Source organism: Pristiophorus japonicus, chromosome 27, assembly GCF_044704955.1.
Source record: "Pristiophorus japonicus isolate sPriJap1 chromosome 27, sPriJap1.hap1, whole genome shotgun sequence".
NCBI classification, from domain to species: domain Eukaryota; kingdom Metazoa; phylum Chordata; class Chondrichthyes; family Pristiophoridae; genus Pristiophorus; species Pristiophorus japonicus.
Window position 1 is genome coordinate 21,575,698 of NC_092003.1, and position 25,427 is coordinate 21,601,124.

At 46.2% G+C, this 25,427-nt stretch overlaps 1 protein-coding gene across 1 annotated transcript; it reads right to left on the bottom strand.

Annotated features, from left to right (window-relative positions):
• Positions 1–108: 108 nt before the first annotated feature.
• On the bottom strand, positions 109–23,683 carry LOC139239487 (NACHT, LRR and PYD domains-containing protein 3-like). The gene is made up of 8 exons (XM_070868268.1): positions 23,629–23,683; positions 21,441–21,607; positions 13,447–13,618; positions 13,278–13,343; positions 6,708–8,445; positions 3,535–3,747; positions 1,406–1,492; positions 109–196 (listed from the first exon to the last, which is right to left on the bottom strand). Exons 1-8 carry the CDS (start codon positions 23,681–23,683, stop codon positions 109–111), a joined length of 2,586 nt encoding a protein of 861 aa, XP_070724369.1.
• Positions 23,684–25,427: the final 1,744 nt, after the last annotated feature.

A 25,427-nucleotide genomic window follows, 5' to 3' on the forward strand; every position in this document is an offset into this window, starting at 1 on the left:
GAGAGCAGTGATGGTCATACAGCGAAATGTTCACACAATGAGAGCAGTGATGGTCATACAGTGTAATGTTCACACAATGAGAGCAGTGATGGTCATTCAGTGAAATGTTCACACATCCACACTGACTCTGGGTGATGTTTCCTGCAGCGACTTCAGCTGTTCCTGTCCGGTTGAACTGAACTGATTATCCACCAGCCTGGAACAGATTAAAGATTAAACAGGAAATAAACAGATTGAACAACAGTGTAAATAACAGGGAGACTGGGGTTAATATTTCTCTAATAATTACAGACCCATATCCATAAAAGTAAATGAATCCCATTTATATTTTATTTATTATATTAAACATTAACACAAACACTCACTCGATATACTCCAGACTCCTGCAGGTCTGTATGATGCGGCGGAGAGCAGGGACAGATCGGTCTGTGAAAGAGTTTGATCCCAGCTTCAGACCAGTCAGTGAGCAGTTTGTACTGAGAGCGGAGGAGAGATCCTCGGCACAACAATCTGTGAGACCTACAGCATAGAGACTGGGGATCAGAGAGAGAAATAACAGGAATCAGGGTAAATCCGCAAAGTTTATTCATAACATTATTACTGATACTAAGAATAATGTTAAGTGTTTATTAATAACCCTATTACCGATATTAAAAAAACACTGAACATTATTATTTGTAACGCTATTACTGATACTAATAATAATGTACAGTGACAGATATTCAGTGATTATAAACATAATGGTATGTTGACCTTCATAGCTAGGGGATTTGAGTATAGGAGCAGGGAGGTCTTGTTGCAGTTGTACAGAGCCTTGGTGAGGCCTCACCTGGAATATTGTGTTCAGTTTTGGTCTCCTAATCTGAGCAAGGATATTCTTGCTATTGAGGGAATGCAGCGAAGGTTCACCAGACTGATTCCCGGGATGGCAGGACTGACATATGTGGAGACACTGGATCGACTGGGCCTGTATTCAGTGGAGTTTAGAAGGATGAGAGGGGATCTCATAGAAACATATAAAATTCTGACGGGACTGGACAGGTTCGATTCAGGAAGAATGTTCCCGAGGTTGGGGAAGTTCAGAACCAGGGGACATAGTCGAAGGATAAGGGATAAGCCATTTAGGACTGAGATGAGGAGAAACTTCTTCACTCAGAGTTGTTAACCTATGGAATTCCCTACTGCAGAGAGTTGTTGATGCCAGTTCATTGGATATATTCAAGAGGGAGTTAAATGTGGCTCTTACGGCTAAAGGGATCAAGGGGTTTGGAGAGAAAGCATGAAGGTGGTACTGAGGTGAATGATTAGCCATGATCTTATTGAATGGCGATGTAGGCTCGAAGGGCCAAATGGCCTACTCCTGCACCTGTTTTCTATGTTTCTAATCTCACAGTCTGGTACTTACCACAGTTTCTGTATTTTGCATTCCAGGTTCCTCAGAGCCGCAGACAGCAGTTTCACTCCTGAATCTCCCAGTTCATTGTTCTCCAGTCTAAACACAGAGAGAGAAACACAAACTGAACCAAACCCCGTATCAGATATATTTTCTCTCGGATATTACAGCAATCACTGAAAGTAAATCAGTAATTAATATCGGGTTTTCGGCTGTGGTTCCATATGCGGGCAGGCCCGGTGTGACCGGGGTTGGTGGTGGGTCTCGATCTTGCGGCCGGCTCCAGCCCACTCTGTGAAACTATCCCCAGATTGGCCATGTTAAACCCCGCCCAGCACGGTTCCCAGCCAATTGAAGGAAGTGGGTCTGGTGACATGGCATCAGCAGGTTTACTTAAAAGGACTGTGCACAAATTGATTTTAACAGTTGTGCCCTCAGTGTGGCTGCTGCAAACAGCAGGGCCACCCTGAGCTGCGAGAGAACACCACTGCAGGTAGGGAGGCTAAGAGCTGGAGCGAGCCACTGCAGCTTCCAGAGCGAGCCGCTCCAAATTTGCGACGGCGTCGAAATGGGCGACTGGATGACGTCATCAGGACTCAGGTCGCCGTTTGGTGCCTGGGCAGGAACATCGGCGGGACCCAGGTACAGTAGAGGAGCGGGAAAATCATGGCGGACTTATGATGAGTGATCAGGGCGGAGGAGTGATGAGGGATCGTGGCTGACAGTTGATAGGTAATCGTGACGGAGGTACAGCGAATGTTTGGTGCAGAGATGCGGCGGGAGATCGTGGTGGAGGTGCGGCGAGTGTTTGTGGCGGAGGAGCGTCGAGAGATCGTGGCGGAGTTGCAGTGAATGAGGGTACAGGGCTCAGAAGAGCCTAGGGCTCAGGGGCAGCACAGGCCAGCCCACACTGCGAAAGGTGCATGCACTCGGTCCGTGCAGCAGAGCTGATCTCCAGTCGTCCTGATTAGCTCTTGCCACTGGATAAACATAGAAACATGGAAACATAGAAAATAGGTGCAGGACTAGGCCATTCGGCCCTACGAGCCTGCACCGCCATTCAATAAGATCATGGCTGATCATTCACCTCAGTACCCCTTTCCTGCTTTCTCTCCATACCCCTTGATCCGCTTAACCGCAAGAGCCATATCTAACTCCCTCTTGAATATAAAGGCCTAGCTGTGTCAAGCCCGTGTGGTGGCTGGTGTGCAACGGTCATCACACGCTAAAAAAATCCATGCACAGACATCTTCCACCCCCTCAATTGGAGACTGGGACTGGAACATCGGGTCCTTTATTGAAACATCTGTGAACTCACGTGGAAGCAAGTCATCCTCGTTCGAGGGACCACTTATGATGATGCTGCTGCAAACTGACAAGCACTGCAGAGAGGTGTATGGCTGCACTCTTGCTCTCCCATCACTCCCACCATATGCCTATGGAGAAATTCACAGCACTCAGGGAGATCCTCTTCCCTTCACAAGGGTGGAAGAGACCTCCCCAGGAGACCATTGCACAAGTACGAATATAGTCAGGAGGACCAGGCTGCAGTAGTGCACAACTATGATCTCCGTGGATCACAAAACATTACTGCAAAGCCACACAGAACCTCATCCTGCTGTGCCTCATTACATCAGCATCACTCTACGTTCCCTACCCGACTCCTGCAGACCCTTACTCACACCAACTTACCTTGCAACTCCCCCCATCCCGCTCTATCTACATTATTTTTCCTCATCTCACTAACCACCCCTCACACTCACTCACCATGTCCAATCACGCCAACTAACAACACACAACGGTAGGCACTTATGGCTGATGTTTATGTAAAGTTTCTGTTAGTACGCTGGCAAGAATTGAAATCTGTATTTTCAATACTTTTCGTGCTTGGGCAGACTTGTGTGCACCTTTGGAAGCGGCTGAGTGAGTTGCAGTGAATGGTGTGTAATAATTGTACCCCCACAATGTTGAGGAGGGTTTGGGCATTGTCGGGGTGCTTTATGTTGTTGGTGTAGGGTGGTGCTAACCTGGCGCATCGTGTGGCAGCCAGCGTACAGCGTCAAATGAAGGACATCTGGCCATGGTGAGGCCAGCCCTGACCTTCCGGGTAGAAATGTGGTCGAGTGCTGATGCCCTCTGACCTGTGCAGCATCAGGTGATTGCAGAGGTCGGTGTGTTTGTTGGTGCTGCTGATGTGGGCGGGGGCGGTGATCATGGTCAGAATCTGAAGACCAAGGGGAGACAGTATAAACCGCACCCATTCTGATATAATAGATGGCAGGTGAACTTGAGGTAACAGAACCGATCTGTCAATGGTGAGAGGTGACAATGGATGGAGATCTTTCTCCAAACAACTGCAACCCGCATAAAGATTGCTTGTCTTTCAAATGCATCAAGCAACAGCTTCTGAACTTGGAAAGTGAGAACTGTGAGATTGGAGCTTTTATAGCACATTTCCAGCTTTCAAGTAATGAGATGATTCCATGTCCATTCAACTCCCGCCCTGGTTACCCGACGTGATCCCCGAGCAGTGTGGAGCACGTGGGCGATCTGGAAAACTCTGAAGGTGGTCTGAAATTAGATGTTAACTGTTAAGAAGGTGATAATGACCTGAATTGTCTCCCCCGCCACTGTGTGTCGGGTCTGCTCAGCGCTGACAGACCCGACATTTGGGAAAGTCATGTGGGACGGGTTCACAGCGGGGTCCAGACCCACCGTCAAATAAATCATTTTCCCACCTGACCCGCCACCGATCGCGCCCACTGACCCCCGGCAATATTCAATCTCACTCTGTCCCACTCCCCATATATTCAGGGGCTGTCAGCAAATGTGTTTATTAAATAAAGTGCTGTCTGTGTGAACCTTTCAATGCCCCTCAGTCCAGACTCATTCCCTGATGATCATAATTACCCGCCTGGAGCTCAGTTACCAGACCTGTCATGTTTGGGGAAACTGGTTTCATTTCTGAAGCTCCTTAAATCCTGGGTTATATGGAATGGGTCGATTTTCCCAGAATTAAATGATAAAGCGGCGATTCGCTGCACTTTATACTCTGTGCATTATATTAATTTGTATAATATCTCGGGGTGAGTTATATTGTGAAACGGCGCTAACTGCTGCTATATAATCCACCCTCAGGATTTGATGTAACAAGGAGTTTATTCTGTCCCATTACAATGTCCCTGTACACGGGAGGCATGTCTCTCACTTATTCCCCATTAAACTGGCTCTACATAGATTCCAGGTGTAACTGGGGAAATTTTGGGGGAAATTTTCAGAAGTCCCCTCCCCAAGCGAGGCCTCACACACAGGGTGCAGATTATGGAGAATTCCCGGGTTTACTGCCCCCGGTTTACCCAGGAGCACTCTGCTGTGTGCGAGACCCCACCGCTGGCCGGTATGCGTCTGTACCCCAGGGATAATACCTCCCACCACGCTAGATTGGCCGGTGTTTGTCTGTACCCCGGGGATAATACCTCACACCACGCTAGATTGGCCCCGGGGATAATACCTCACACCGCGCTAGATTGGCCGGTGTGTGTCTGTACCCCAGGGATAATACCTCACACCACACTAGATTGGCCCCGGGGATAATACTTCACACCGCGCTAGATTGGCCGGTGTGTGTCTGTACCCCAGGGATAATACCTCACACTGCGCTAGATTGGCCGGTGTGTGTCTGTACCCCAGGGATAATACCCCACACCACGCTAGATTGGCCGGTGTGTGTCTGTACCCCAGGGATAATACGTCACACTGCGCTAGATTGGCCGGTGTGTGTCTCTACCCCAGGGATAATACCTCACACTGCGCTAGATTGGCCGGTGTGTGTCTGTACCCCGGGGATAATATCTCACACCGCGCTAGATTGGCCGGTGTGTCTGTAACCCAGGGATAATACCTCACACTGCGCTAGATTGGCCAGTGTGTGTCTGTACCCCAGGGATAATACCCCACACCACGCTAGATTGGCCGGTGTGTGTCTGTACCCCGGGGATAATGCCCCACACCGCACTAGATCGGAACCTTTTTACCGGCTGGTTGAAGATCCTGAATATCAATCGTGTCTTAATGTTCAGATCCGTGAATAATTGTAAACATTTACAGCTGAAAGAATTCCTGATCCCAAATATTCCCAATCCAGGAAACTTCCCCTCAACAAGACACAGGCTGCACGGTATTGGAGTAAATATCTCACGGTTAGTGATTTAAACTTGGATTTCTTGCCTGTTCCCAGTTGACATGGTGGATGTGGAAAACATTTGTAATTAATTTGATCTTTACTGTCTCATTATATTTTATATTTACATTCCACTGTGCAGCATCAGTAAATATGATTTTGGGCCGTAAACTGCGGACTCTCGGGGTGCGTACGATATGCGCCCGTACTCGAAGTGGTCCCACAAATGCAGGTTCTCGGCACGTAGGGCGCATGCACTGAGAACCTACAGTTGAGATGTGTTTAAATGTATTGTGACAGATTGTAAGCATCCCCAGGAGAAGGATATTCACAGGCAGAGATTGGACTATTTGCCCAACTCCTGCCTAGCGACTGTCCTTCAAACTCTTATATCTGGTAAAGGCAGGCATAGCATCAACTTTTATCAGCATAAGAGTTTTAAAACTTAGCACAATTAAATTCATCACTTGTTTTTACTTTAAAAACCCTGCGCATTAAGATATTTTAATCTTATTAAAGCATATTTAAAACAAATCAATTTCAATTAATTTTAAATATGTGAGATGTTATGTTATATATTGTGTTGTGTTTGTTTTTTAGGGGTATTTTTATTGATAGTACTGGGAGCTCATACAAAGTGAACTCTCAATATAATCAATGAGAATACTTGATGTTCATTGTTGTCCAGGCCACGTGATCCCAGGTTGCGCTTAGGTTCCTGGGATGTGTGAGCCCATTCACCGGGCAGCGCATCAAGGCCTAGGTCCAGAAGTATATGTTCCTCCGGGACCACCAGGTACTGTCAGAATATTTCTTCGGTCGGAGGTGACTGCACGCAGGAAGCCACAGACCGCAAATTTCGAGCCATTGGAATTATGTTTTCAGATTCTTTCAGTGAGTTGCATTTGTTGATGCGACAAAGAGTAAAATCTCTATTTATTCAAAAGGATCCGTTCTAGAGTCTCCAGCCCTTAGATAATTATTAACTGATCCTCTTATTATTGGTCATTAGTGTGTTGAATCAGTTTCTCTCTGGTTTAACTGAACTGTTTGTTTCCCTTCATTATGGAGTAACAACACAATCCGTGACTGTTCTACAATTCACCCAACAGTTAGAGACAAATAAAAAGTTACCTCAACACCCGGCATTTGTGCAGTATGGGTCCCAGCCGCTGGAGTCCTTCACACTGAATGTTGCAGTATTCTAGATCGAGGTGTTTTATTGTATCACAGAGTCCAATGACATGAGATAGGACCGCACAGTCAATCGGGGTCAATGTCAATCCACTAAATGAAAGTGTTTCCACAGATCCGAGTGTGTCCCGAGCCAGTCCTTTATTCTGTGACTCAAACAGGTAGTGGAATGTGTTTAGGATGTCCCTTTTACCAGTTACACTCTGTATGTTCCCAATCTGTCCTTCAACCATCTCCTTCACCCAGTCAATCACACGGCAAATGGTTTGATGAAGAAATTTACCCAGAAACTCCTCCAGGGGCCCAGCAGTATGTGGGGAGGAGAGACCAGCAACAAAACGGAGAAATATCTCAAATCGCCCATCCTGCTTGCTGTGGGCTTCACGGAGGAGTTTCAGGATGTCCCCGGGATCGGGATTCAGGAATTGTGCGAGTGCGGCTACAAACTCTTGGATGGTGAGGTGTGGGAACGTGTACACCACGCTCTGGGCAGAATAATCTCTCTCCAAAAGTTCCATCATGAACCCAGACAGGAACTGGGAAGGTTGCAGATAGTACTTGATCAAATCTTTATGCCTGAACACAATCTTCTTCTCGGAGACTCCTGTGAAGGCCATCTCACCCATCCTCAGTAACACACCACGGGGGTTTTGAATCTCTCGGCCATGGTTTTTCAGAATGTTGTAGATATAGTAGGAATATAGTTGTGTTATGGTCCTGGGAACTCGCTGCTGTTTCCTGTCTCTCTGTGTAAAGAAGGGACCCAGTGACAGACCGAGGATCCAGCAGTAGGAAGGGTTGTAGCTCATGGTGTACAGGATCTCGTTCTCCTCCACGTGTTTGAAAACAGCTGCTGCCACCGCCTGATCTTCAAAAAACTTGTTGAAATATTCCTTCCGTTCCTCACCAACAAATCCCAGGATTTCAGCCCAGACACTGATCTCAGCCTTTTCCAATAAATGTAATGCAGTGGGACGGCTGGTCACTAGCACTGAACATCCTGGGAGCAGCTTGTGCTGGATTAAACTGTACACAATGTCAGACATTTCACACCAGTCTTCGGGATCTGTGCACCTGTGCTGAGGTTCTGTATTTCTCCGATTGTCAGCAAAATCGATCCTGTCCTTGAATTCATCCAAACCATCGAATATAAACAGCAATACCTCTGGGTTCTCCCAGAGCGCTCTCAGAATATTCCCAAAGTAAGGATACTGATCCTGTATCAGTTTCCTCAGGTTTATTCTCTCGTTAATGGCATTCAAATCCCGGAATTTAAAGCTGAAAACAAATTGAAAGTGTGGATATATTTTCCCTGTGGCCCAGTCATGAACGATCTTTTGTACCAGTGTAGTTTTTCCAATCCCCGCGACTCCGCTCAGTGCCGCTGAACTCCCAGATTTGGACTTTTTCCGGGAAAAACTGCTGTGAAACAATTGATCAGTTCGGATTTTCTCCAGTTCTCTCCGGAGATGTTTCTCTCTCCACTCTTCATGGTCTCGGCCTCTTGCCAGCAGTTCATGTTCTACAAGTGTCCGATCTCGAACAGCAGAAATGACCGTTAGCTCAGCGTATCGATCAACCAGCTGGAAAACCTTAACCTTCTCCTTTATTAGGATAGTGTTCACTCTCAGTGTTTCAGTTTGTGCCCGCAGTGTTTCCTTGTGTTTCTGTTGAACAACTTCAATTAGAACAGACAGGAAATGGTTTTAATGATTGTTATATTGACAAAGAAAGCTCCAATATACTATTCTGCTTTTCAGTAAATTGTAACAGGATCTATTTCGAAATGTTCATGAGGACAGTTAGAAAACCGAAACCAACACTTCATGGGAAGCTTGGTTGAAATTTCAGGGAGATGTTCCATATTCACGTTCATATTTACTTTACATGGCGAGCTGGATGAGGGGTAAATGTTCCCTCTGATGGTGAATACTATCTGCCCAAAATGCACTGCAGACAGCTCATTACAATCCACATATCCTGCTGGTTGTATGGCTGTAGTGGTTATAATGGATCAATGATGGAACCCTCACCCTACATGCCCAGCAGGGCTGAGCTTTCCTACACACAGCAAATGGGGAATTGGGCAGCTCAGAGAGAGGGATAGGCTAACAATGTACTGCTGTCTGATCAGGTCTTGGACGGGCGCTTGGGGAATGTTATACCGTTCCATTCAGCATGTCACGGGGAGAATGCTCCTGTCATTGTGAAGGTAAAAATGCATTAACAACAACACCTTGAATTGATATCATCCCTTTAACGTCCCAAGAGGCTTAACAGGAGTGTAATCCAAAAAACAAGAAACACCAAGCAAATAAACAGATATTAGAACGGGTGACCGAAAGCTTAGTGAAAGAGGTAGAATCCTACATGTGAAAGGTGATCAGGAGAGGAGGGGAGGTTTGGAGAGGGAAGTCCAGAGTTCAGGGCCGAGGCTGCTGAGGACACAGCTGCTCATGGTGGAGGGCTGAATAGCTGAAATGTGCAACGGTCAACATTGAAGTGCACAGGTTTCGGAGGATTGCAGGCCCGGAGGAGATTATAGAGATAGGGAGTGTTGCAGGAGTTTACAGATCGGGAGCGTTGTAGGGCAGGAGGAAGTTGTGGAGATAGGGAGGGATGTAGCGGCTGCAGGAGGTTACAGAGATAGGGAGGCGTGTAGGGACTGGAGGGGATACAGAAATAGGGAGGCGGGCTAGAGTAGGTTCCAGAGATAGGGAGGGGTGCAGGGGCTGGAGAAGGTTACAGAAATAGGGAAGCATGTAGGGACTGGAGGGAGTTACAGAAATAGGGGGGCACGCTGGAGGAGGTTACAGAGATAGGGAGGGGTTTCGGGGCTGTAGGAGGTTACAGAGATAGGGAGGGGTGTATGTCTGGAGGAGGTTAGAGAGATAGGGAGGGGTGTAGAGCTGGAGGAGGTTACAGAGATAGGGATGGGGTTTAGGGGCTGGAGGAGGTTACAGAGATAGGGAGGGGTTTCGGGGCTGGAGGATGTTACAGAGATAGGGAGGGGTGTAGGGGCTGGAGTAGGTTAGAGATAGCGAGGGGGGGTAGAGCTAGAGGAGGTTACAGAAATAGGGAGGGTGTAGGATTGGAGGAGATTAGAGATAGGGAGAATTTCAGATGGTTACAGAGAGACAGTTACAGAGATGCAGAGATACAGGCCGTCGAGCTAATGTACTCGGACGATGCCTGCATCTGCTCACATTCAGAGGCTGAACTCCAAGTGATAGTCAATGTATTCACTGAGGCGTAAGAACGTATGGGTCTTACACTAAACATCCGTAAGACAAAAGGTCCTCCCACCAGCCCGTCCTCTCTGCACAGCACTGCCTGTCAGTTATCAAGATTCACGGCATGGCCCTGGACACCGTGGACCACCTCCCATAGCTCGGGAGCCTCTTATCAACAAGGGCAGACATCAACGATGAGATTCAACATCGCCTCCAGTGCACCAGTGCAGTCTTCGGCTGCCTGAAGAAAAGAGTGTTTGACGATCAGGCTCTCAAATCTGCCAACAACCTCATGGTCTACAGGGCTGTAGTAATACCCGCCCTCCTGTGTGGCTTTGTGCATGGACCATGTACAGTAGAAACCTCAAGTCGCTGGAGAAATACCACCAATTATGTCTCTGCAAGATCCTGCAAATCTCCTGGGTGGATGGACACACCGAAGTTAGCATCATCGACCAGACAAACATTCCCAGCATTGAAGCACTGACCACACTCAACCCGATTCTTTGGGCGGGCCACATTGTTCTGCATGTCTGACACAAGACTCCTAAAGCAAGTGCTCCAGTCGGAACTCCTTCACGGTAAACGAGCCCAAGGTGGGCAGAGGAAACGTTACAAGGACACCCTCAAAGCCTCCTTGATAAATTGCAACATCCCCACTGACACCTGGGAGTCCCTGGCCAAAGATCGTCCTAAGTGGAGGAAGTGCATCCGGGAAGGCGCTGATCACATCGAGTCTCATCGCCGAGAGCATGCAGAAAACAAGCGCAGACAGCGGAAGGAGTGTGCGGCAAACCAGTCCCACCCACCCTTTCCTTCAACCACTGTCTGTCCCACCTGTGACACGAGACTGTAATTCCTGTATTGGACTTTTCAGGCACCTAAGAACTCATTTTTAGAGTGGAAGCAAGTCTTCCTTGATTCCGAGGGATGCATATGATGATGAAAGTGATAGGAAGGGATGTAGGTCTGGAGGTGGTTACAGTGATAGGGAGTTTTGTATGGGCTCGGTGCGAGTTAGGAGACAGGGCAACACACGGGGTGATGGGGGAACAGGGCTCAGTGCGAGTTAGGACACGGGGCAGCGCAGAGGGTGATGGGAGAACGGGGCTGGGTGTGAGTTAGGACACGGGACAGCACAGGGTTTGATGGGGGAACGGGGCTGGATGTGAGTTAGGACACGGGGCCGCACATGGGGTGATGGGGGAACGAGACTGGGTTCGAGTTAGGACACGGGGCAGCACATGGGGTGATGGAGGAACGGTACTGGGTGCGAGTTTGTACACGGTGCAGGGAGCTAGTAGGGAATAGGGCTCAATGAGATTACAGATCTGTAACCTCAGGTTTAGAGGATGGGATTTGGTGGTGGGCGAGCCTTAGAGTTGTGGATTAACAGACTGGGTAGATAAGCATTTCAGCGCTAGATTGGCTGAGGCGCCGGCGATGTTACGGAGATGGAAGTAGGTGGTATTGTTGATGGACAGGATAGGGGAGCGAAAGGCCATCTGAGGATATAATAGCATGCACTGGTTGCAAACAGTCTGCTTCAGCCTTACACTGTTACCAGGTAGAGGGATGGAGTCCATGGCTGGGAACGGAGTTTGTGACCACAACAAATGATAATGGCTTTGGTCTGTCCAATATTCAGGAGGGAATGTTCTGTCGGCGATTAGTGAATGTCGGACAAGCTGTCTGACGAATCGGAGACAGTGGAAAGGCCGAGAGAGACAGTGATGAGGTAGAGCTCATTCTAGTCAGTGCAACCTGACATTGTGCTTTTGGATGATGTCACCACGTGAGGAATAGGAGGGGCCAAGGAGAGATCTTTGGGAGATACCAGAGGTAACATTGCGGGAGCAGGTAGTGAAGTAAAGGAGATGTGATTATCTTGCTCGGATGGGATGAATAGGAATGTAAAGGCATTAAAAAGATGCCTAGGGGCGTCAGAAATTTAAGATGAGGAATGGTCGAGCAAATTGGATAACTTTCCTTTACTGAAGGGACTGCAGACTCCTGACATTTAAGTGATGCCGATTTTGAATGGAATGAACAACTTTACTGCAGGAAACCAGCTGACTGAGGAGCCGTGTACTAACAGAAAGTTCCAATTAGGAGAGAAGGAGTAAGACGGATCTGAGATTCAATGATTTCACTCAAGGGGCAATAGAATCGGGGAACAAGTTACCAGGGAAGGGAATTTGCAACAGTGTAACTGGGACCGAGAGACAATTAGATGTGTTTCTGTGGATACACTGAGCAGATCGGCAGGTGATATCCTCACCGTTACAGAGACAGGCTTGTTTGGGTCAAGTGGATTTGTTCAGCTTCTCAGAATTGTCCTGCTGTAAGCCTGTTTAACAAAATGCCAACAGTGTTTGAGTGATGTTGCGCAGACAGTCTGCATGGCCTAGCTATTGATCGGGCCTGAAAATGGGCATGCCGTGTTACAATAATAAGAACATAATAAATATGAGCAGGAATCAGCCATTTGGCCCCTCGAGCCTTCTCCACCATTCAATACGATCATGGCTGATCTGATCATGGACTGAGCTTCACTTCACTACCCGCTCCCCATAAGCCTTTACTCCCTTATCGCTCAAAATCTGAGCGAGATTTATTTAAGCCTTAAATTTATTTAATGACCCAGCCTCCACGGCTCACTGGGGCAGAGAATTCCACAAATTTACAACCCTCAGAGAAGAAACCACAATAAAACCAGATCCAGTATCACGGGTGGTGCCCTTCAGACTGGACGTGTGTACACTTCCTGCCCGCCATATTGGTCGGAGGAGGCTGATAAACGGCCGGAAATCCAGCAGTACGTGATGGAATATCTAGGCCTATGGCTAAGTACTCGGCTCATTGGTACATCATCCATGTGAGTCATCTAGGGAAGCCCCAATACATTCATTGTGTCTGCTGATGAATCGCTGCATTAGACCGATTGACCAATGGGAGTTTGATGTTGATCCCAGACAATGATGTTCACTGGCTGCAAAGGCCAGTCACAGGAACAGCTGGATAAACTGCTGGATAAACTGCTGGAATAATGAAACATCTGCAAATTTACAGATCGTCCCAATTACAGATAGTGCAAATTGTAACCTCACCCCACACATTTCAGTGACAAGTGAAAATACAGTTCAATTCTGGTTGCCTGTCTGTTGAACTTTTCATCTCCAGATTCTCGAAATTGCTAAACTACTGGTCGAAGATAAAGCTTGTGATAGTCAGAAACGAAGAAAAATCTGTTTGAAATCTTCCACCGATCACCTACCTTTCAGCTGACTGGGAACTTCGGAGAGACATTCTGTGGCTTTCATTTTATCAAATCGAAAGAAACCTGTTTGAATAAATTAGTTTCCATCAAAGCAAATTTGTGCTGAACATTATTAAAATATGTAATTCCGATGCGAGGTTGAATCCAGTGTGTGATTTTACTGTACCGTGTTCCTGTACTTCTTTCAGAACTTTGTCCAGCTTTGGTACCCCAAGGCGCATATTCACAAAGGATTCCCACATCACTCTTCGGGCCCCAGAGCCTTTCCCCATCACCAGATTGAGGAGAAGTTTGGAACTATCTGCCCGGTTTCCCTTCTCCGTGAGCTCAGTGATTTTCTGTAAAAAATAATAAATATATTGATGAGCGGAGTGAAGGGACAGCAGTGAATGTCACGGGGACCGATTGTCCTCTTATTGCGCTTGGGCGAGAGGGCAGACTGGACGGGACAGGAAGAGGAAAATAAGGTGGTGCTGTTTTAGCCCCAGTAACAGACCCTGCCTGCTTTCAGTCCGTAGACTCCCCATCCCCACCCCAGGTAACAGACCCTGCCTGCCTTCAGTCCCCTACACTCTCACACTGCCCCCCACCACCCTCCCAACCCCGGCAACACAGCCTGCCTGCTTTTAGTTCGATTCACAATAACATCAATTTCCCCACAAATTCACCCAGTTTATTTAATTTGATACTGGATCGGGCATTGCTGTGCACATAGGAATTTTACTCCATCTCAGGAAGTGCAGATATTCTCAGGTCCGTGAAATATCAATGATTTGTGCAGGAATTTACTGAATCAGTGGGATAAATCGCTTTTCCATGGGAATATATGTGGACATTTTACCTCGAGCTTTGCTCCTTGTAGGATTATGTACACCCCATACCACCAGGGAACTTAATTCGCGAATTTAATCTCCACAACTCAATCTCCCCCCATTAAGCTGTCTGACACCTTCAAACACTGTCAAGGGGAATACTAAAGGTCTTTTTTTTGACATTCCCACTAATTAACTGTGGACAGCTTATTTCTACTGCTGTTGCAACATCGCGTGCCTCCAATATTGATCTACATAATTCTCTATGTATTTCGATAATACGTAGTTACATTCAAACCTCACATCTTTGTTTGAGAGATTTTTTGGGGGGTGTGTGCGGATCAGACCCGAGCATTCCTGGATACAATCAGATCAAGGGGAATAAGGAAGACAACATAGTGGGGCGGAGTGGGTGGAGAGCAGCGGGCGGAGCAGGGGAGGGGGGGGCGGAGCGGGGACAGGGTGGGGTGAGGGGGCGGAGCGGGGACGTGAATGAGGGGATGGAACGGGGACGTGAATGAGGGGTGTGGGAGGGTTGGCAGTAGACTGGGAAACACACAGCAAAGGCCAAGTAGGGATGGGATTCCTGAAGTGTACAAGAGAACACTGTTGAATCATATTTGTCCAGCCCAACAAGGAAGGAAACAATGCTAGATCTGGTTATGGGGAATGACGTGGGGCACGTGAATGATGTTTCAGTGGGTGAGCTTTTGGGGAAAAGCGATCACGATATCATTAGGTTTTGAGTAGAAATGGAACGGGACAATACAAAATCTAAGGTGAAGATGCTCAACTGAATGAGCGCTTATTTCAGTGAGCTGTGAACGGATCAGTTGCATTGTAAACATAGGTTAGCGTACATGAGCAATGGGACGCCCTCAAAGGGGAGATATCTCGTGTACAGTCCAGACACGTTGCTGTGATGGGGAAGGAAGGACAGCCAAATCTACAGCTCCCTGCATGACAAAATGTAAAGATTAAAATTAAGAACAAGTTAACTTATGATTAACGTCATATCTATACTACAATAGAGAGAAACAAGAGGAATACAGAGAGTGCAGAGGAGATTGAAAACAGAAATAAGAGGGCCAAAGACAGTTTGAGAAAATATCAGTTAACATAAAGCAGCAAACAAAAGTGATGTATAAATATTTAAATAATAAAATGAGAATCAAAAAAGGGCGAGGCCAATTAACAACCAACAACGAGATCGGCTTGTGGAGGCAGAGGGCATGGCTGAGATACTAAATTAGTACTTTGCATCTGTCTTCACAAAAGAAGAGGCTGTTGCCAATGTCACAATAAAGAAGAAATCGAGAAATCGGACAGCATGAAAACAGGTAAGGGGAGGCACTTAAAATATTGGCAACACTCAAAGTATAAAGTCACCCTGTCCAGATGAAACGCATCCTCAGTTGCTGAGGCAAGTAAGGGTAGAAATTGTTGTTTGTCCAGCCACAATCTTCCAACTGTGCTTGGACACGTGAGTGGTGCCAGAGCACTGGACAGTTGAAAATGTCACAACTCTGTTCAAAAAAAAGAAAAGGTCCAAACTGAGAGATGGTTGGCCAATCGGCCTAATGTCGATGGTGGGACAACTTTTGGACAATCATGCAGGGCTCAGTACTGGGTCACTTGCATTTTGTGGTGTACATCAATGATCTATATTTGAATATAGGGAGTATGATTAAGAATTTTGCAGATGAAACTGAAATTGGCTGTGCTGTTAATAATGAAGAGGAAAGTCATGGACAGCAGGAGGATAACAATCTACTGGTCAGGTGAGCAGAGCAATGGCAAATGGAATTTAATTCGGAGAAGTGTGAGGTGATGCACTTTGGGAGGACAAATAAGGAAAGGGTATACACATTAAGCGGTAGGCCACTTAATCGTGTAGATGAACAAAGGAACCTTGGAGTGCTTGTCCACAGATCTCTGAAAGTAGCAGGAGAGGTGGATAAGGTGGTTAAGAAGGCATACGGAATTGCTTGCCTTTATTGACCGAGGCATAGAATATAAGAGCAGGGGGGTTATGCTTAAATTGTATAATACTCTGGTTAGGCCACAGCTGGAGTACTGCGTGTAGTTCTGGTCGCCGTACTATAGGTAGGACGTGACTGCACAAGAGAGGGTGCAGAGGAGATTTACTAGGATGCTGACTGGAATTGAAAATCTTATGAGGACAGATTGGATAGGCTTGGTTTGTTCTCATGGGAACAGAAGTGGTTGAGAGGAGACCTCATTGAGGTGTACAACATTTTGAGGGGCCTGGATATAGTGGATAGCAACGGCCTACTTCCCTTGGTGGAGGGGTTATAGTTTTAAGGTGGTTGGTGGAAGGTTCAGATGGGATTTGAGGGGTGCGGGGGGCTTCTTTACACAGATGGTTGTGGGGATCTGGAACTCACTTCCTGGAATGGTGGTGGATGCAGAAACGGTGCTTGGATGGGCACTTGAAGTGCCGTAACCTGCAGAGTTACGGACCTTGTGCTGGTAAGTGAAATTAGACTGGATAACCTCTTGTTGGCTGGCGCAAATACGATGGTAAGTACTGCAGGGAATCGAATACGGCCAGGATGAACTCCTGGTCTAGTTTTGAACACCTGCATGGGTCGGAGAGGAATGTTGCCAGATTTTTTTTTTTGCACCAATTGCCCTGGGTATTTAATCTGTTCTTTGCCTATCCCAGGAGATCACATGGCTCCGGCTGGGGTGGAGTGTAGAATGTTATGGTGCAAGGTGTGTCGCAGTTGTGTGCGGCGGACTGGTTGGGCCGGGTACCTGTCCACCGTTGTTCAGGGCTGCTGACCGAGAGCCGGCGCCGACACGATGGGTCGAGATGGCCTCCTTTTGAGCTATGGATTTCAATGCATACAACATGGTCCCTTTGGAGATACATAGCTTAATTAATTACTGCCAGAACTATGGATGATGGAGGTCAGTTACATGGCACGTGCCTGTTTGACTCCCCAGATGTAGTTGTATAAATAAGGAGTGTTTCAGGAATTCTTTGGTATCCCGTGCTGAAATCTTGTCTGCACTGGTTAGTATTCAGACTCCAAAGTTGGAAATGTTAGGAATGGTCTCCTTGGAACAAATATTTAGTATCGATCTTCACGGTAGAAGACACTAAAAACATCCTAATAATGGATGATCAAGGGGCTATAGGGAAGGAGGAGGCACTAAAATAGCAGTACTCGGTAAAATAATGGGACTAAAGGCGGACAAATTCCCGTGGACATAGAAAATAGGTGCAGGAGTAGGCCATTCGGCCCTTCGAGCCTGCGCTACCATTCAATATGATCATGGCTGATCATGAAACTTGAGTACCCCATTCCTGCTTTCTCTCCATACCCCTTTATCCCTTTAGCCGTAAGGGCCACATCTAACTCCCTTTTGAGTATATCTAACGAACTGGCCTCAACAACTTTCTGTGGTAGAGAATTCCACAGGTTCGCAATTCTCTGACTGAAGAAGTTTCTCCTCATTTCGGTCCTAAAGCTCGTCAGAATTTTATATTTGTATGAGACCCCCTCTCGTTCTTCTAAATTCCAATGAATATAAACATAGTCGATCCAGTCTTTCTTCATAGGTCAGTCCTGCCATCCTGGGAATCAGTCTGGTGAACCTTCGCTGCACTCCCTCAATAGCAAGAATGTCCTTCCTCAGATTAGGAGACCAAAACTGTACCCAATATTCAAGGTGTCGCCTCACCAAAGCCCTGTACAACTGCAGTAAGACCTCCTTGCTCCTAAACGCAAATCCTCTCGCTATGAAGTCCAACATGCCAATTGCCTTCTTCACCGCCTTCTGTACCTGCATGCCAACCTGACATGATGGCTTGCTCCTAGTGTCTTAAAAGAACTGGCTGCAGAGATAGTAGATGCAACGGTTGTAATCTACCAACATTCCCTGAAATCTGAGGAGCTCCCAGCAGATTTGAAAACACCAAATGTAACGCCCCTATTTAAGAAAGGAGATGGAAAAAAGCTGGAAACTATAGACTTGTTAGACTAACATCTGTCGTTGGGAAAATGCTGGAGTCTATTATTAAGGAAGCAGTAGAAGGAGATTTGGAAAAGGTAGATTCAATCAAGCAGAGTCAACATGATTTTATGAAATGGAAATCATGTTTGACAAATGTGCTGGAGTCCTTTGAGGATGTAATGAGTAGGGTGGATAAGGTTGAACCAGTGGATGTGGTGTATTTGGATTTCCATAAAGCATTCGATAAGGTGCCACATAAAAGGTTACTGCGCAAGATAAAAGTTCCCGGGGTTGGGAGTAATATATTAGCATGGATAGAGGATTGGCTAACTCACAGAGAACAGTGTGTCAGGATAAACGGTTCACTTTCCGGTTGGCAAACGGTAATTAGTGGCGTGCCGAATGGATCGGTGCTGGGGCCTCAACTATTTACAATCTATATTAATGACTCGGATGAAGGGAACGAGTGCAATGTATCCAAGTTTGCTGATGATACAAAGTTGGATAGTAAAGCAAATTGTGAGGAGGACACAAACAATCTGCAAAGGGATATTCGGAGGCTAAGTGAGTGGGCAGAAAATTGGCAGATGGAGTATAATATGGGGAAATATGAGGTTATCCAGTTTGGCAGAAATAATGGAAAGGGAAATAATAATTTAAATGGAGAAAAATTGCAAAGTGCTGCAGTACAGAGAGACCTGGGGTCCTTGTGGTTTATACATAATATGTATGCAGGTACAGCAAGAAATCAGGAAGGCAAATGTAATGTTGGCCTTTACTGCAACAGGGATGCAGTATAAAAGCAGGGAAGTCCTGCTACAACTGTACAGGGTATTGGTGAGGCCACACCTGGAGTACTGCGTACAGTTTTGGTCTCCTTATTTAAGGAAGGAAATACTTGCATTGGAGCCTGTCAGAGAAAGTTCACTCGGTTGATTCTGGAGATGAGGGCGTTGACTTTTGAAGGTAGGTGGAATAGGTTGGGCCTGTACTCACTGGCATGCAGAAAAATGAGAGGTGATCTTATGGAAACATACAAGATAATGTCGGGGCTCGACAAGGTGGATGGAGAGAGGATATTTTCACTCATAAGGGAAACTAAAACTGGGCTGTATTGTCTCAGAATAAGTGGCCGCCCATTGAAAACAGAGATGAGGACGAATTTCTTCTCTCACAGGGTCACAAAACTGTGGAATTCGCTGCCCCACACAACTGTGGAAGCTGGGTCATTGAATGTATTTACGGTGGAGAGAGATTTTTGAGCGATAATGGTGTAAAGGGTTACGGGGAGCGGGCAGGGAAGTGGCCCCGAGTGCATGATCAGATCAGCCATGATCTTGCTAAATGGCAGAGCAGGTTTGAGCGACCAAATGACCAACTCCTGCTCCTATTTCTTATGGTCTTATTGTCTTGAGAAATAAGATGAGCCAATATGGGTTTTAAATATGATGAAATCTTTTGATAAGAGAGAGAAAAAAACGATTTCCTCGCGGGAGGACGCTGGAGGGGGTTAGTTCAATAACCAGAGGTCATAGATTTACAATCATTAAAAACGATCTCGATGTAAGGAAGAGAAGATTTTTCGCTCAGATTTGTCAGGATTAGAATGCTCTCCCTGAAAAAGTGGCACAAGCAGATTCCACAAATAAATTTAAAAGGGAGTTGAACAAGTACTTATTGGGCGAAGGACAATAAGTTGAATGTGAGACCAAGTAGGCCTGCTCTTTCAAAGAGTCAGCAGGCATAACAGGCCGAATGACCTCATTCTGTGATGTAAGTTTCCATGATTTTACTAATTATAACTGTATAGAAACGTAGAAAATAGTTGCAGGAGTAGGCCATTCGGCCCTTCGAGCCTGCACCGGCATTCAATAAGATCATGGCTGATCATTCCTTCAGTACCCCTTTTCTGCTTTTTCTCCATACCCCTTGATCCCCTTAGTCGTAAGGGCCATAACTAACTCCCTCTTAAATATATTCAATGAACTGGCATCAACAACTCTCGGCGGCAGGGAATTCCACAGGTTAACAACTCTCGGAGTGAAGAAGTTTCTCCTCATCTCAGGCCTAAATGGCCTACCCCTCATCCTAAGGCTATGTCCCCTGGTTCTGGACTTCCCCAACATCGGGAACATTCTTCCCGCATCTAACCTGTCCAGTCCCGTCAGAATCTCACGTTTCTATGAGATCCCCTCTCATCCTTCTAAACTCCAGTGAATAAAGGCCGAGTGGATCCAGTCTCTCCTCATATGACAGTCCAGCCATCCCGGGAATCAGTCTGGTGAAACTTCGCTGCACTCCCCCAATAGCAAGAACGTCCTTCCTCAGATTAGAAGACCAAAACTGAACACAATATTCCAGGTGAAGCCTCACTAAGGCCCTGTACAACTGCAGTAAGACCTCCCTGCTCCTAGTCTCAAATCCCCTTGCTATGAAGGCCAACATACCATTTGCCTTCTTTACCGCCTGCTGTACCTGTATGCCCACTTTCAATGACTGATGAACCATGACACCCAGGTCTCGTTGTACCTCCCCTTTTCCTAATCTGCCGCCATTCAGATAATATTCTGCCTTCGTGTTTTTGCCACCAAAGTGGATAACCTCAGTTATCCACATTATACTGCATCTGCCATGCATTTGCCCACTCACCTAACCTATCCAAGTCACCCTGCAGCCTCTTAGCGTCCTCCTCACAGCTCACGCCGCCACCCAGTTAAGTGTCATCCGTAAACTTGGAGATATTACACTCAATTCCTTCATCTAAATCGTTAATGTATATTGTAAAGAGCTGGGGTCCCAGCACTGAGCCCTGCGGCACTCCACTAGTCACTGCCTTATAATTTGCTGGAACATCCAGAGGATCGTCAGAGAACCAACAATTGATTTCGCTCAGGTATCTGAATCAATATCATTTAGATTATTCTATTGGGCTGATACAACGATCCACACTGGCTTAGCATTTTCTAAAACAGTATATTTCCTTTAGCACGCAGAGGATTAATCCTCATCTCAGTTTCTTGGTTTGGGTTTCATTTGTTTGTAGGTCACTCAACTCAGAAACTTCCCAGTTGTTTATTGCTTCACTTTCCAGTGCTACTCAAATTCCTGCTTCCCTTTGCCTTCAGCCCACGAAGGGTTATATCAGATCTGTTACCCTGGCCTATCTGTGCAGAGACTGACCGATCTGCTGGGTATTTCCACATCGGTGTTATTGTTTCAGATTTACCACATTAACAGGTTTAATTCTCTGTGTCCTATTGGGCTGTTTCTCTTCTGTAATATTCTCTAATTATAAGCTCAGATATCCTGCCAGTTCTGTGATGTTTAAACAATCCAAACTCACTCTGTACCTCCCACTCACCCGATGTTCCTGCCCACTGAAATGTCTCTTGTATGTTAACAACGAGCTGACTCCATCCACTCCTCCTTCCATCGCCTGTTCCAATCTGTCCCGGTAGAATTTCGTCAACTCGAACAGCTGGAAATCACTGCAGTCTGTCAAGAATTCTCGGATTGTAGAGTTCGGATCTGTGAACACAAATGGAGAAAACGAAACAAGCTATCACCATTCTGTTCGGCCGGCTAGCTTTCCTTATACCTCTGGCAGAAACCTCCGGTGAGCCATGTTATCAAACACCTTCTGAAAACCTATATAAACCCCATGTGCTACATTCTATCAATCTACATAATCAATTCATTAAAACAAAGCGTGTAAATTTCTCAAACATGACTTGTCCACAGTGAATCCGTTGCAGTCTCCCGTCATCATCCCCTAAACCTCAACGTTCACTAATCAACCTTGCATTAGGGATTCAAGGAGTCTGCCCATAACTGCAGTAGACTTTTTGTTCCAGTTATCCAATTTATCCCCTCTCCTCCATTCTTGAACAGAGACGGTACCTGGGCTCCTTCAGTGCTCAAGTACGTTGCTTATATCTAAAGTGGATTGAAAAATTGTGGCGTCTCTATCTTATTTCCTCTGTGACTTCCTTTAACATCCTGGAGTGCGTGACCTCTGGGATCAGCGACTTATCCACCTCGGTAATTTGTCTCAGTCCCAAATCCTTCGACAGTAATCTCTAACTATGGTCCCACATCCTCCTCTATTACAACATTCACACTTCCAAAATCCAGTTTAGAAACCCAAGGAAATATATGCTATCTCCTCAAAACTTCATCTTCCATGACTAGATTCCCCCTTCATCCCGAGTCCTTTAGCCGTGAATTATGATGTCACTTATTGTAAACGTTTTATATTATCTGCTGGCCTTGTCCCCTATAGCATTTTAACCAACCCTGTCCCTATCTCCCCTTTCACCTTGCTGGTGCATCTCCTACATTCCTCATCATTTGCTGCAGTATTGAGCACTCTGGCCTAATTTTGGGACCGATACAAACCAGCTATTAATACAGCCACCCGCAGCAATGTCCTCTGCCTGCTGAAAATGTTCTAACCATGAGCGTTTTTCTCCTAGTCCTGTACAAATCGAAGGCACATCGCATAGATGCTGGACTCCAGCAGTCTTGCTTTTAATTTCAAATGTGTTGGAAACGATGTTTACATTCAGACACGTACAATTCAGTCGGTTCGTTGTTAATACTCATCCTCGCTTGTTCTTTTAAATAAATAGTGACTTTATCTCTCACTACTTCAAAGTCTCCCTCCATTTTTCCTGGAAATATTTTTTCACTATTTGATAAATCTGCTGTTGCTGCTCCACCAGTTGTACGGATTAAATTCTCGAGTCACAGACCCAGAGATTTCCACCCTCCAGTCATACCAGCTGATACTATTCCCACTGCTGCATCCACCTTTTCTGGAAAACAATTGTTGCTGCTGACCCTTCCTTCCCTTCTCCCTGAACTCACTCTAGTGTCCGAAGAACGTGAACCCTTCGCTCCTGTTCCAGCCCTGCCTGATATTTCCCTTCATAAGAAGCCCAGTGCAAAACAATCCAGAGATTGCCACCTTGAGGCCTTTATTTTTAGTCATGTGTAATTCTTAATATTCCCTGTATTAAGGTATTTCTATCCGTGTTTCTGGTGCAGACCATGGCGATTTTCTGCTCTCCTTTCCTTCCCATAGATGGCACCACATATTTCAAGATGTTCCTCCCTCTGGCACCAGAGGGGAAATTTACCACCTGGGACCTGCTCAGGGCTGCAAAAGAGGCTGCCTATTCCCTTGATTATAGATCCTCCCAGCACTATCATTCTCCTATTCCTGTGCCCCACCTGCCTCTCTCCCCCGCCCCACTCGGGATGACCTCCTGCTCCCTGGTGTCAAACTGTTGCTCAGGAAGGCCCTCCTCTGAGTCACTGTCTCCATCCACCTTACATTCCCCAATACCAGGTATCTATTGGGCAGTTCCAGTACAGGGGGCTCCCTCTATCTGTGACTGCGGTGCCCCTCTGGATGGTCACTCACTTCCTTCATTCTACTCAGCCCCTGTCTTGTCCCCTTATCCTGTGTGAATCTAGGTTCTTGCTTGGGATCTGGACCCTTTGTCAGGATAGAAATTACATTTCAATTATGTGTCTGAACCTACCTGTGCTCATTCTCATTCCTGTTGTAAATTCTGTCCTGTTTGGACTTTCAGCCATGGTGCTGACAGGCGATCCCAGATTCTAATGCTCTGTAATAATACATTATTAATAGGAGGGTTAAAGGGAAATATTCGACTATTTTGGAGAACATTCCCTTTTAAACAGGATACCCAGTCACTCCTTCCCCCATCAGTAAACATAGAAACATAGAAAATAGGTGCAGCAGTAGGCCATTCGGCCCTTTGAGCCTGCACCACCATTCAATAAGATAACGGCTGATCATTCCCTCAATATCCCTTTACTCCTTACTCTCCATACCCCTTGATCCCTTTAGCCATAAGGGCCATATCTAACTCCCTCCTGAATATATCCAATGAACTGGCATCAACAACTCTCAGCGGTAGGGAATTCCACAGGTTAACAACTCTAAGTGAAGAAGTCTCTCCTCATCTCGGTCCTAAATGGCCTACCCCTTATCCTTAGACTGTGTCCCCTGGTTCTGGACTTCCCCAACATCGGGAACATTCTTCCCACATCTAACCTGTCCAGTCCTGTCAGAATCTTAAATGTTTCTATGAGATCCCCTCTCATCCTTCTAAACTCCAGTGTATAAAGGCACAGTCGATCCAGTCTCTCCTCATATGTCAATCCTGCCATCCCGGGAATCAGTCTGGTGAACCTTCACTGCATTCCCTCAATAGCAATAATGTCCTTCCTCAAATTAGGAGACCAAAACTAGACACAATATTCCAGGTGAGGCCTCATTAAGGCCCTGTACAACTGCAGTAAGACCTCCCTGCTCCTCTACTCAAATCCCCTAGCTATGAAGGCCAACATGCCATTTGCCTTCTTCACCACCTGCTGTGCCTACATGCCAACTTTCAATGACTGATGAACAATGACACCCAGGTCTCATTGCATCTCCCCATTTCCTAATCTGCCACCATTCAGATAATATTCTGCCTTCATGTTTTTGCCACCAAATTGGATAACCTCACATTTATCAACATTATATTGCATCTGCCATGCATTTGCCCACTCACCTAACCTGTCCAAGTCATCCTGCAGCCTCTTAGCATTCTTCTCACAGCTCACACCGCCACCCAGCTGAGTGTCATCTGCAAACTTGGAGATATTACACTCAATTCCTTCATCTAAATCATTGATGTATATTGTAAAGAGCTGGGGTCTCAGCACTGAGCCCTGCGGCACCCCACAAGTCACTGCCTGCCATTCTGAAAAATACCCGTTTATCCCGACTCTCTGCTTCCTGTCTGCAAACCAATTCTCTATCCACGTCAATACATTATTCAAAAAGGAGTTAGATGAAGTCCTTACTACTAGGGGGATCAAGGGGTATGGCGAGAAAGCAGGAATGGGGTACTGAAGTTGCATGCTCAGCCATGAACTCATTGAATGGCGGTGCAGGTTAGAAGGGCCGAATGGCCTACTCCTGCACCTATTTTCTATGTTTCTATGTTATCCCCAATACCAAGTGCTTTAAATTTGTACACCAATGTGTTTTGTTTGACCTTGTCAAAAGCCTTTAGAAAGTCCAAATACACCATATCCTCTGGTTCTCCCTTGTCCACAGGTTACATCCACAAAAAATTCTAGAAGATTTGTCAAGCATGATTTCCCTTTCATAAATCCATGCTGACTTGGACCGATCCTCTCACTGCCTTCCAAATGCGCTGCTATTTCATCTTTAATAATTGATTCCAACATTTTCCCCACTACCGATGTCAGGCTATAATTCCCCGTTTTCTCTCTCCATCCTTTTTTAAAAAGTGGTGTTACA

Coding starts and splice junctions, on each gene's coding strand:
- LOC139239487 (XM_070868268.1), bottom strand. CDS start 23,683: ATGGCTGAAAGTCCAAACAGGACAGAATTTACAACAGGAATGAGAATG. Junction 1,493..3,534: donor AATCACCTGATGCTGCACAG/GTCAGAGGGCAT, acceptor CTCTGTGTTTAG/ACTGGAGAACAATGAACTGG. Junction 197..1,405: donor TGCAAAATACAGAAACTGTG/GTAAGTACCAGA, acceptor AATCTGTTCCAG/GCTGGTGGATAATCAGTTCA.